This window comes from Plectropomus leopardus, chromosome 17, assembly GCF_008729295.1.
Source record: "Plectropomus leopardus isolate mb chromosome 17, YSFRI_Pleo_2.0, whole genome shotgun sequence".
In the NCBI taxonomy this organism is placed as follows: Eukaryota; Metazoa; Chordata; class Actinopteri; order Perciformes; family Serranidae; genus Plectropomus; species Plectropomus leopardus.
The window spans coordinates 8,790,756-8,803,364 of record NC_056479.1 but is presented as its reverse complement, the minus strand read 5'-3'; the positions used below and the strand labels follow the sequence as shown (position 1 = coordinate 8,803,364).

The 12,609-nt window shown below is 41.4% G+C and overlaps 1 protein-coding gene across 3 annotated transcripts in view; it reads left to right on the top strand.

Annotated features, from left to right (window-relative positions):
• Positions 1-9,816, top strand: part of LOC121957255 (glycine-rich cell wall structural protein 1.8-like) — a 48,842-nt gene extending 39,026 nt beyond the window's left edge. For all 3 annotated transcript variants that reach the window (XM_042505807.1, XM_042505806.1, XM_042505805.1), the window contains 2 exons: positions 5,112-5,330; positions 6,789-9,816. In XM_042505807.1, coding sequence (XP_042361741.1) covers positions 5,112-5,330; positions 6,789-7,222 — 653 coding nt within the window. In that variant the 3' untranslated portion in view covers positions 7,223-9,816. The remainder of the gene's footprint in view (positions 1-5,111; positions 5,331-6,788) is intronic.
• Positions 9,817-12,609: the final 2,793 nt, after the last annotated feature.

Below are 12,609 nucleotides of genomic sequence, written 5' to 3'. Positions count from 1 at the left end.
TCAACCTTGGTGGTTGTTAGGGGCTCTCTTGTTGCTGTTGTTGTTGTTAAAGAGGAGCTATGTGCTTCTGTTTGATGCTTCTGCCTGGTGATTATAGTGTGGATTCTGTCAATGTTTTTGTATACATACTGCATCTGTTGTTTTTGTTTTATGTCTATGGTGGCAGACCAATGTCCCCCTTGGGGATTAATAAAGTGAATCCTATCCTATCCTATCCTGTCCTATCCTATCCTATCCTGTCCTATCCTATCCTATCCTATCCTATCCTGTCCTGTCCTGTCCTGTATTATAAATTATGTCATATGGGCTTTTAGATAAAATATAAGGGGGCATGTAGTAATATAACATAACATGTACCAGTTGTACAGCAAAATAACAGGATGGAATAGATTATACCATATATAATGGAATAGATCATAACATATATAAAATATAACAGTAAAGTATCTTGGGGTGGGAATCACCAGAAGCCACGATATTATCACAATTCTTAATTTACAATACAATATTATTGCGATTGGAATTCTGAGTATTGTGATAACATATGCTGTAATATATTGTGATTTATCACCTTTTTTTCAACTGCATATTTTGTAGCCAAAAGGAAACCTTGGTCGACATCTGTTTTATCTAAGATAAAGCTCTGTTTGTTCATCTCACTATCATTTTTTTCCTACCGGAAAATGCATCTAGTGGACTGACAAAAAAAAAAAGATTAATTTACTGTAATAGGCTAACAAAAGTTCAATTTGTGTTATCATATTACATCATCAACACCTAGTTGGGTGATGTGGTAAATAACATATGATATAGATAATTAAAATAATAAACCTGCAGTCAAGTGGGCATAAACATATTATGGCACCAAATGCAATCTTTAATTTTAATGTTTGAAATGTATACGCTTAAGGATGTGGCGCGTTCATAGATGCATGCAGATTTTATTTTGAAATCACTGAGCGGAAGTGTGGTCATTGTTGTTTTATGTAGCCTAACACTTGTGTGAAGGCGATGCAGGGGACTTAAAGGCCGCCAGGGAAGACTCCGCATTTCAAGGAATACAGCCGGTCAGAAATAATGGTGGGAAACAATTGGATTAAACATATGTTGACGAAAGTGAATACAAGCTTTACGGACCGGACCGTGTGTGTTTGGAGTTACCCGGCTCAAGTATCAGCTTCTTCATCTCCATTCATAGGACATCGGTAGCCGACTGCCCGGCTTGCTAGCCCGCAGTCCTTCCCAAAATCTCCGCTCCGGAATCACGGATCTTATCTGTTTTTTTAAATAGCATTACGAAAGCTAAACAGCATCAAACGGAACTGACTCGAGAACATGCCGCCCGTTTGCTTTCATCAAAGTAAAGGTATGACCTGCTAGTCCTCTGTTGCAAATCTGACCGCTAGGATCAAGCTAGCATCCTCTGGAGTTGGATGGACGCGCGGCTCGCACTCACCCACCCGCAGCATCCTTGCCCGGGACGCGTTCAAGCCCGTGCTGCTGCACCGGAATGCTAACTAATGAGGAAGTGGCTTTAACATGACGAGGAACATTTTGTCTCTCAACCGCTCAAGGCTGTTTGGTGCCACACAGACATTTTTTAGATGCCAAATGTAATGACCGCCCCGAGCTCGCACCATGTATGTGGCTGGCCGTGTCTGTCTCCAGCCCTGCGGATGACACTCACACAGGTACCGGCGGTTCAGAGCAAACAGCGGCGGCGCCGACACACCGTCGCCGGGTAGTGCTGACGGAAGCTAGGAAGCTAACAGCACAGTATAAACACCCCAAACAACACCAATGGTATCCCATAAGGTTTTAGTCGCAATAATCTTACTAAATGTGTATATAGGTGTACAGTCTGTTTTTTACTTATTCGGCGGCGTCCTTTTAACGGTCTTGTTTGCTATGGCATTTTTAAATGGACCCAGGCTGCTGGACTGGGCAAGTTCACCTCCACATCTTCAGTTTAACAAATACGTCCTAACGGGATACCGGCCAATCTCCTCTGTGCAAGACTGCATCAGAAGCCTGTTTTACCTGCACAATGAACTTGGAAACATATACACTCACGGTGAGTACAACAATTCTGCACCAACTGCTTAGTCAGCAGATGAGGTTTTCTGATGCCGGCGTGACTTTGAGCATCAACCCACAGCTGTACAGGTACTGTGTAGATACTGTACCTGCGGAAGGATGCCAAGACACACTTTGCACCAGAGCCTGGACAGTATGCATTCAAGACGGCACACATGACTTAAACCCTTAATATTAAATCACATACATTTGAGCTAAATATTCATATTTGAAGAAAAATAAGTCTAAGCTTATAAAACTATTGAGGAAATTCAGAAAACACTCATAACACTTTATTATTTGTTGTTTGTTCATGTAAAAAATGTCTGTGAATCAGTTAGCGAATAATTGGTTGGTTTTGGTGAGAAATTATATTTACTCAGGTAATGTACAATTTTACTCCACTACATTTTAGAGGGAAATACTGCACTTCAAATCAACTATATGTATCAGACAGCTGTACTTATGAGTTTAGATGATGATTGTGCATACAAAAGAAATCATCCAGTTATAAGTTAAACACATAGTTAAACATAGATCCAACCATACATTGCAGCCCATCTACAATGTACACTGCATTTTGTTTTTTAGATTAAGCAACATCATTTAGTCTATGAAACAAAATAATAGAGTAAAAATGCCACTCACAGCTTAAAAAAAAGATTTCTTCAAAAATATTCAGATTTCAAAGTTTCGTGATAAGCAAAAGCAGCAGATTTTCTCATGAGAGAAGCAGGAGACAGAAATTATTTATCATTTTTTCAGTGCTGTTTAAAAAATGAAAAAGACCATTAATGTCTTATCAAAATAGTTTCTAGTCATTTTTGTTTTTCGGCCAGTTGATTCATATATGAAGTGTACTGGTTCAATAATGAAATTCAAATATGTTGCAGCTCAACCAGCAACAGTAAAATTAAAGGAGTTGGTGTAAATGCTGCTCCCACATTGATGCATCAGTAACATTTTTCCAATATGATGATATACAACAATCACAGGGGCTTTATGTCTGTGTAGCAAGGACTCTTACTTTGTACTTATGTACTTTAATAATAAGATTTTGAATGCAGGACTTTGACTCATGCAGAATTTTTACATAAAAGATCTGAATACTTCTTCCAACAGCTGTAGTCAGTTGTCAGTCAAAAAGAAAGTTGCTTCAATTTGCCTCCACCAAAATTCATCAGGTGATGGTGAGCTTAGAGCACCACTTTAAAAATAAATGTTCTTTTAATTAATGCACCAGAAATTGTATATTTAATGTGCCAAATTTAAACAGAACTTAAGCCATATTTTACCTGCTGTGTCTCTTTGCAAACAAGCTGAAGTTTGACATAAATGTTTGTTCACTTGAACTGCACAAAATGTAAATTTGTGAAGGGTGGCTTTTTCATCTGTTCCAAAATGTCACGGTTACACAACAATATGCCATTCTTTTAATAGGTTGGCGCAGGACAAAATTAATTGCAGTAATGTGTTAATCTGTGCAGCCAGAGGTGAGACTGATGTGTCAGTTTGTTAGCAATCTGCATGGTGTTATTCTGTTCTCAGTCTGATCTGATTGGACTGCCAATAGCATGGCACACAGTAGGATGACCTCTTACTACCATCAAAACATATCCTACAGCCGTAAAGCGTGCAGTACATCAACTGTGTGCTCGCAGACTTCTGAGAATCTGACAACTTCCTCATTATGAAGGTCAGCGCTTCACTTCAAACTGCCAGCAGTCACAGAATAAACTGCAGTAGTGATCATCAGGGAAGTGGCCCTGGATGTCTTTATTACACTCCAGTGACGTCAGCGGAGCATGTGATCCCACATACACCCTTAACACCATTGCCTTTATAAGCCAGTGGTGTTTAATCCAATGAGCTTTTGTCTAATTCTCCAAAGTTAGAAGAAAAAAGATGCAGAGCTGTGCTTTTAACTCAAGTGGAACACTGTTGTGTTTTTATTGTGTTGTTACATTTCAGGTAAGTTTCATGAGCTGATTTGTTTTGCATATAAACTGAAAACATCCTGCCTGCAGCTCAGCTCTCAGACACTTCACTATGTTCATGCCGCGGGCCTTCAGAGAAGGTCCTCTCCACTGGATTCACCCCTGAGCGAGGCTGAGAGTACAACCGGTCTGCTCAGGACGAGCAGGGGGAGGAGCGGAGATAACACACTTAAAATAGATGTGTTACAGTAGAAGGCATTGCCAGTATCACCGGGCCGGGACAAATGCCTTGACATTGGGAAAGGCAGAGTGAGCAAAAAAGGGGCTAATATGGAAGTCGTGGAGTGATAAAGGATCATAACAACTGAATGTGGATCAAATTTCAAGGTCTGGATTTTTGCTCACATAGCAGTGGACGCCTCTTGCCCACCTTAACTTGCATTGGAGCTGCGCAGCCATTTGAAATATGTCCCTTTGCTGCATCAAGATAAGAATTTAGTGGGAGCCTTGTCTTTCCCTCAAAGGGTGATACGTTTGTGCCAATCATGTGGGTTTTCGCTCTGCTCCACATTATTCTTGCTGCTGTCTGCACACACTCAGCATTGTTGGAAGCTCTTTCGCGGCCACTCATTCTTGTACAGTTTGAAAAATAACGTCCACAGGCCTCGGAAGTCTTGGGCTGGATAATCCATCACAATAAACATGACACCTTAATTTGGTTTTGTCAAAGTTTCCGTGTTATTTTATCATGCTTTAACTGATGGTTTTCATACCGGCGTGCACAGGACCTCAGGCTTTGTTTTCCGTCAATCACTGGTCGCACACAAGGAGAAACTCCTAACAGTTAATAATCCTTCAAGATATGTTGCTTTACAAATTTACTGTCAGAATAATTACACACAAAAAGATGAAATGATTGCACAAAATGTAAGCTGGATTTGTACATGAGGCTGAGTGCAACAAAGGTATTCTCTTCTAAAAAGTGTTGCAGGTTTGTACATTGAGCCTTGACAGGAGCTTCAAATTTAATTACAGCAAAGGTAAAACCTCCTCTAACAACCTGTGCTGTCTCTGTTTCCCTGCCCTTCCTTTCTCCAGGCATCCCTTTGGTTTGCTTCCTGGTGCTACTGCCTCTCAACATCCCCTGGTCTCAGATCAGCGTCACGTGGTTGGGCGTGGTGCACTTCCTGGCTTGCCTGTCGCCCCAGCTGGGCTCTGTGCTCTACCACCTCTTCATGAACCACGAGGGAGGGGAGCCCGTCTACCACACCCTCCTCAAACTCGACGTGTGTGGAATTTGCATGATCAACACGTTGGGTAAACTCAGCAGATTTCTTCACCATTTATCATTTTGCATTCTCTGTCAGCCGCCCTTCTGTTATTGCTGGTCTGTTTAATCTGAGGGTGGAACTTTTCTTTATTGATCATCAATGATTTACCACAGGAGTGTTTTGCTTGGAGGTGCACCAGCACTGATTTGTCAGAACATATCTGACTACTGAGTCAATTGGCCAATGTTAGCAACGATCCAAGTTCTAAAATGATTATTGATCTGTCCATGCTGCCTGTGTGAGCCCATTAAAACCAAAATGACAAGTGCAATATTTTGCATTTATTTATGTGCTCATATTCAGCACATTTTTCCTCTTGCTGAAAAGTTGTTTTATTTCAAGTTTCACATCTGGAAAGCTTAGATTCTCAAACGTACTCTGTATGAGATTTGCCAAAAATTTTAGTTTGAAATAACACCAGCAGAATGTAAAGAAGTATCAGTTTTGACCAAGAGGCAACCTCTGAGGCTGAAAAATGATGCCAAGTAGCAAAAATTCAGTTAATGGAATTGCCTCTTGAGGCTGGCTCCAAAACAGAGAAAATTCTCTGTAAACCCCCATGTTAAAATGAGCCGACTTTACAGCAGAAATAAACTTGTTTACAGCCTGGTTAAAAAAATATTTAGTTTTTTAATAACTCATCTGTATATTTTATTGAGCCCAAAGTTGTGCATATTTAAGGGCTGCTTGTGTGACAGGCAATCTACGAGTTGTCGCTACAGTCTATGAGTCAGATCCACCTCTCACTCCTCCGCAGCTCCACCCTTTTGCCCAAATATGATCTCTTCTGGCTCCAAAGACAAAATGGCGACCGCCTTAATGCTAAACTTGAGACTTCAGAATAGCAGTCCACAAACCAATGGGTGATGTCATGCCTGCTACGTCCATCTTTTTATACAGTCTATTATGAGCTGACTGTTTGTCAACGACATGTATGTATTGCTGCACAAAGATTGCTGAAGCAAGAAACCTTCATCGCCATTCCAACTACCCGCTTCTTAAACTATATGCCAATGCTGAACATAAAGATAATAAGTGTTGTTTTGACCAGCTCTCAGATTTTTAGCGGTATTCTTGCCCAGGTGTTGGTGCTTGCCTTTTTTAGTAACTGAAGACTCTAAATTTAGCTTGTATGGACCCAGTTGTAGACCAATAAAATGCTGACCCCTATTTCTTTTGGGTACGTGGCAAGGCATTACACATTAAGGAGCTTTCACATGACTTTTACATGGGTTAAGTGCTGCATTTCACACAGTCCGGCGATGACTAAACATTAAAGGATCTGGATGTGGCTCAGATCACTCTGAAACAGCAGTGGCACACGAGGTTCAAACAATCTGACCTCTGTGCGCTGTGGCTTGCACCAGGCGTTACATTGCTGCTGAGTCGGGCACCAGCACTTCATCTCTATGCTGACTCTCCTTTGTTTGTCTTCTTGTCTCAGGGGCGCTGCCCATTGTCTACAGCACGCTGCTGTGCTACCCGTTCATCCGCACTGTGGCTCTTGTAGTCTACATCTTGCTGTCCAGCCACGCCATTTACTGCGCCGTCACGGCTCGGAGCAGCGTTCGGAGGTTGCGCTCCTTCGCCTGGCAGGCGCTGTTCCGCTTCTCCTTCTTCCTGCTCCGCTGGGTGGGTGTGGGCGGCGGCAGCCCCACCTCGCTACGCCATTTCCTCATGATGGATGCGCTGGCCGTGCTGGGCGGGGTCATCAACATCACACGCATCCCGGAGCGCTTCCGCCCGGGCCTTTTTGACTACTGGTGCAACAGCCACCAGATCATGCATGTACTGGTGGTAGGCTCCATCCTCTACCTGCACTGGGGTGTGCTGGACGACCTGCTGTGGATCAACAGCTACATCTGCCCCTCAGACTGACCCCCCCCCCCTGCAGCCCCCGCACCCTCACAAGAAGCACTAGGATGTCAGGTGAAAGGACCTCTGAGGGGAGGGGGATGTCTGCAGCGGGATGGGGAAGGAGGGGAAATCAGGGGGAACTAATGCAGTGAGGTGAGATGATATGTTGTCCGTGCGTGTGTTCACCTCATGCGCTCAAACTCAGAATGTTCATATCTACGTCCATCTTGGTACTCGGTGCGATTGCAGGCAAAAGTATGTCAAGTAACACGCACAAGCATTTTGACTCTGATGCTCTCTGTTATAACATGGACACACAGGAGTATACGGATACACACAAACAAACACACACACACACACACACACACACACACACACAGCAAAATGGAAATATTTAAACACTAAATGAAATGAACACTTTAAAGTCTTAAGTAAAGGCTCTAGTAAAAGGTCGCTGCTGAGATTTAAAGCCTTTACTTAATAATTTACTTGAGCATTAGTTGGTTGGTTAAGGCGGTCTGTGGCTAGATATCACATGCTCAAGTCCTCTCAGATGTCACTGTTGCTACCTATGCAGCACATCCATATCTCAAGTCATCACACACAACACACACTCAGACGTCCTTGCACCTATATTTTTATACTACATGTACATACTGTAAGTGCTACACAGAGCACTCAGAGTTTTCTCTACGTCCAACTGACTGAGTTTTACTGAACTGGTTGTTCTGTCTGTGTTTCCTTGTTTCCTGCCACTGCCTCTCTCTTTATGTGTGTCTAATTTGTCCTTTCTGTCACAAGATGATGAGGAAATTAAGTTGGGTGAGAACAGGGGTTCATTCCTGAGTGTGCTAGCATGTTGGCAATGAGTTTACTAGCTTTAGGTGGCTTGGACCACACGTTATAAATCAATCGTGCAGTGTTATCGACTTGAGCTCCGTGCCAATGAGATTCAGGCATTTTCAATTGGAAAAGGAAGTGCACACGTTTACAAACTGTGTTGATCAGCGGCATTACTACTTGCCAAATCTTTGCTAATGGAAGTCCATAAGCAAGATTATTATTGCACATTTATGTTAATCTCCCATTTTAAGGAAGGTTGTCACCACTATTTACTTCCATGAGAAGAAAAGCTTTCAAATGTGCATTATAAAGTGACAGAACAGACAGACACTCTGATGATTACACTGAAATGCCACTATGTGTGCATTAGATCATGATGCACACGTGACAGCAAGATATACTGAAAGTTAAGGGTTTGCCACTTAATCTGAAATTTTGAGTTCCTAAATTATTCAATATCTTTGCACTGTATCTACGACTAGAACCAACCTGCATATTGGCACATAATGAAAAAAATACTGTAATGAAATATATGATATTTATTTATTATGCTTTTTATTCAGTTGTGTTTATTTGCTGATGCAGGTATCATTGTGTTCCTGTCAGCTGCTTGAACAGTTTACGTCGTTGCTGTGCAGGATCACTGGCTGACAGATCTAGTTAGAGGTCAGAGAAAATCTTTTGTTTTATTCAAACCGTGCAAATCCCGAGGATTAGCTCCTCATATTCTCCCCACACATTTTTTTTACCAGAGAATTTTGGCTCCTAAGTCACGCAGTGATACTGTAGAAAAAGATCAGTCTCTATGCATTTCAACTTACATAACAATTGCAATAATCAACAAGAAAAAAACATTATTTCCTCCCCTGAAGATCTTATTTATGACAGTTTTTCCTCAGGCTTGAATGAAAATGTATTTGGATGTTTACTTGCACATAGCCAGTCATTTTTGCCCCAGAATGGAGCATGTTTATGCCATTATTTATGCTTTCTTATTTAAATGCACCGCTTTGGCTCTGCAGCTGGATTTGTGTTCTGCAAAAAGCACTTTTTTGACCCAAATGGAGGTCAGACACTGTGTTTAAAGTGGAGTAGTTTTTTTTTTTTTACTAAGCTGGTAAGCAGGAATGAACCCCTGCACCCTCTCGTCACATTCAAGTTACATCAGTTTTATGTGAATGTTGATGGTTGTTTTAGCACTATATTCCTCTTTTGTATTTCAGTCACTACTCTTGAGCAAAATTAACTGTTGCTCTGTTCCTTCATGCTCAAGACTAGCAGCTGAAGTACGATTTCTTTCCACAGGCAGACTTTACTTTCTTAATGACATTGCACTTGTTTCCCATGCCAACAGTCACAGCCGCCCACTGACTAGTTGCCAATCCCGTCAGATCCACTTCATCTTGCCAAATTAGCAGTGTCTGAGGTGTAGCACGTCCTCTGCTTCCTGTGCTAACACTGACTCATAGGTGAAGAGGGATTTCCCACAGTCTAAATCACGTACACTAGCCTCAGACTGCGTCCCCCTCCCATCACACTGCACCCCTCTCCCTCATAAAGAGCCAGATATTTACGTCTGCTAGTCTCACTCTGACACAGTGAATATTACCTTCCATGACAGTGGTTCAATGTAAGAGCTGAAACTAATGTATTATTGGACAGTGAATGAACCTGAAAAAAAAATGCATGAAAGTAGCTGTAAAACAGAAACAGATGTCTCATAGCGTTAGCTAATCGTTTGTTCATTGTTGCCATCCACAGGCCATGTCCCTTGCGCCTGGAAATGTGTGGGTAGTTGGGGGTTTGGGGGAGGGTTTGGGGGGGAAAGATGACTGAATACAGATCAGAGGTAATACGTCACTATCAAATAAACCGCACTGTAGATCATTCTCAAAAGGGCTTCGGATTGAAGTAAATTACAATTCCGAAACATATGGAAAGTCCATATAAATAATGTAAATACATGGATGTAGATTATATATACATACAGTGCAAAACGATATACCCCGATTCAGTTTTGATACATACCCTACATGTTAAGGAAAGACAACATAGGATGAAAGAAATGGGGTTAATGGTTTGCCATATAGAAGCTGTTGCTCTCTTTCACAGCCAAAGCAAAATCATGAGAGAGGGAAGCAGACACGGCTCTGTGCGGTGCTTCAGATTAATATCAAAGACATGTGTTTGCTTAGCTACTGTATGTCCATATGTATGTGAACAACACGGGATAAAAAAAAAAACTACTGAAATTGGTTGCAATGTAGAGTTGTTAGACCTTTAGTGACCCTAACTAAAGATGCTTTTGGTCATTTAAATGTAACCACTTTTTTCAAGACATGTGGGAAACAAAGATTTGCGACCATCGTGGGGAATCTTGGCGGGCATGTTAATACCTCGTGACTACCACTGGTCTATCTATGCATTATCAGCCGAAGGATACGTTGACAGTAAAGTTGATTTGTGTTTGTTAAAACAACAGCTCTCTAAACTGCTGTAACGGAGAGCTTTCGCTCCAACATCCTGGGTCTCCCACTTCTCAGGGTGCCATAACAGTAGCTGTAACATCCAAGGTCTGACCTCTGCTGTCTGAAACATGGCTGCGAGACTTTCATCTACCTCCACCTGCCCTCTTTGTCCAGTCTGTTCATGCTATGAACTGGGAAACAGATCGGACACGAGGGAGAAAGAAGGTGGAAAAGGGAATATTTCTCTGAAAACCATGTTACAGGAGTGGAACCTGGCCAGAAAAATTGGTCTTTGTCCTTTTGTCTATATGTTAAATGAAAAAAAAAATGACATGATGTATGAACACATCACTAACAAAACAAAATTCATTTTTTAATATAACACAGGTGCCGGATAGCCTGTTGATGACCTGTTTATAATGGACTACCTGTATTGTTATATACTGATTATTATGATTACTGTTATTCTGTGGATCCTAATAATGACACTGGTATATGTGTACAGATAATGAGACAAGCCCTTTCCTTTAGGATGAAGGGAGCTTTCTTGAGGGTCTGTCTGTTATCGTCTCTTCATATCTGCAATGTCACAGCATTTTTAAACTGACAAAGGAGCGAGTTTGGCTCCATCTAGTGGAAATTCATGTGCACTGATGCAGGCGTTACTGTAGCCATACATACTACGGGCAAATGAAAATAATTGGCAGCTTGTTATACTGTCAGTGCTGGTTTGCAGTTATCTTCCAGCGTTATTTATATTTCCAGACCTTGTGTGTTCACATGTGTGTATGAGCTCTTCAGCAGAACCCATACAAGCATGAAATCTGTATGTTGTCAAATTTACTTTCTCCCTTTGCACTGACGGGGCTGCTGAGCGCATCCCCAGAGTGCCTCATTATCCAGTCTGTGCTCTCGCAAATTAATGTGCACAAACACAGACACACAGTTTGTTCCTGTGCCGTAGTTCACACATCTGTCCAACATTAGTGTCCTGTGTAACAGACAGGCTCTCACACTCCTCAGTCTCCAGCAACGATTGTGCAATAAACTGAAGTCTATATTTTTAAAACTGCCTATAGGCCATCTCTTTCTTATGTGTTTCTTTGTATGGAAATGTTTGTGTTTTTGCTCTCCTATGCTTGTGAGGAACAGTTTGGAGTTTTAGGAATAAAAAGTGAGGACACTTTGGGTAATCCTCTTCTTTTTTACTGCTGTTTATAGCTTTAGACTTGGTTATAGGGTTAAAGCGTTAGGTTAAAGGTTAAGGTTATGCATGTAGTTGTGATAGTTCATTTTAGGATTGAGGAGGTGTTTCCAGACTGAGTTATTTTCTGCCTAGTTGAGCTGCTTTTTGTCTGATTGTATGGGTAAATGCGCCTCTGGTGGGGTTGTTACAATTAGGGCTATTTGTGCCATTTTCCCACCAAAACTTTAGGCGATACCCCAACAAAGAGGGCCCCTTTTCTTTTTAATCCGCTATCATTGAAATTGACTGAGCCAAATGGAATTAAAGTTTATTACAACTGGGCTTAAGCTCTGTTGCCTTGTGAAAGCATCTCTTCAGATAGTTCAATACTTTTTCTGAAATGTTGCCTAAAAGACTTGTTTGCAATTACTGATGTAGCTGGATTTTGGGAAACCTTTTTAGCATTTGGGTGAGTTTTAGGCTCTGATCATGCTATCCCCCACAAAATTGGAAAATCCTACAAGGCAAGGACACCACCCGGCTTCACCTCTTGAAGTAGTAAATCAGGAGTAGACCTTGTTAGTGTACTTGAAAAGGTTTGTTGTTGCTTATAGTTTAGGACTAGAGGTTTGCAGTATTAGTAAGATTCAGGGTTAGGAAATAAATCAAATAGATATGAGATCCTCACAAATGCTGTAAAACAACAGACAGTTCGAGTTTAAGTTTTATGTTTTGTTTTTTGGCTAATGTCAGGACAGCAGTTGGGGTTAGTCTTGCAGTTTTGATGGCAGAGGTTCGGGTCGGTGGCTAGGGAATGCATTATGTTAAATAAGGGTCCTCACAAGTATAGAAGTGTGTGCCTGTGTATTAAAAATTAAATGATCTCATAAGGAAGATGAAAAATTACAAGA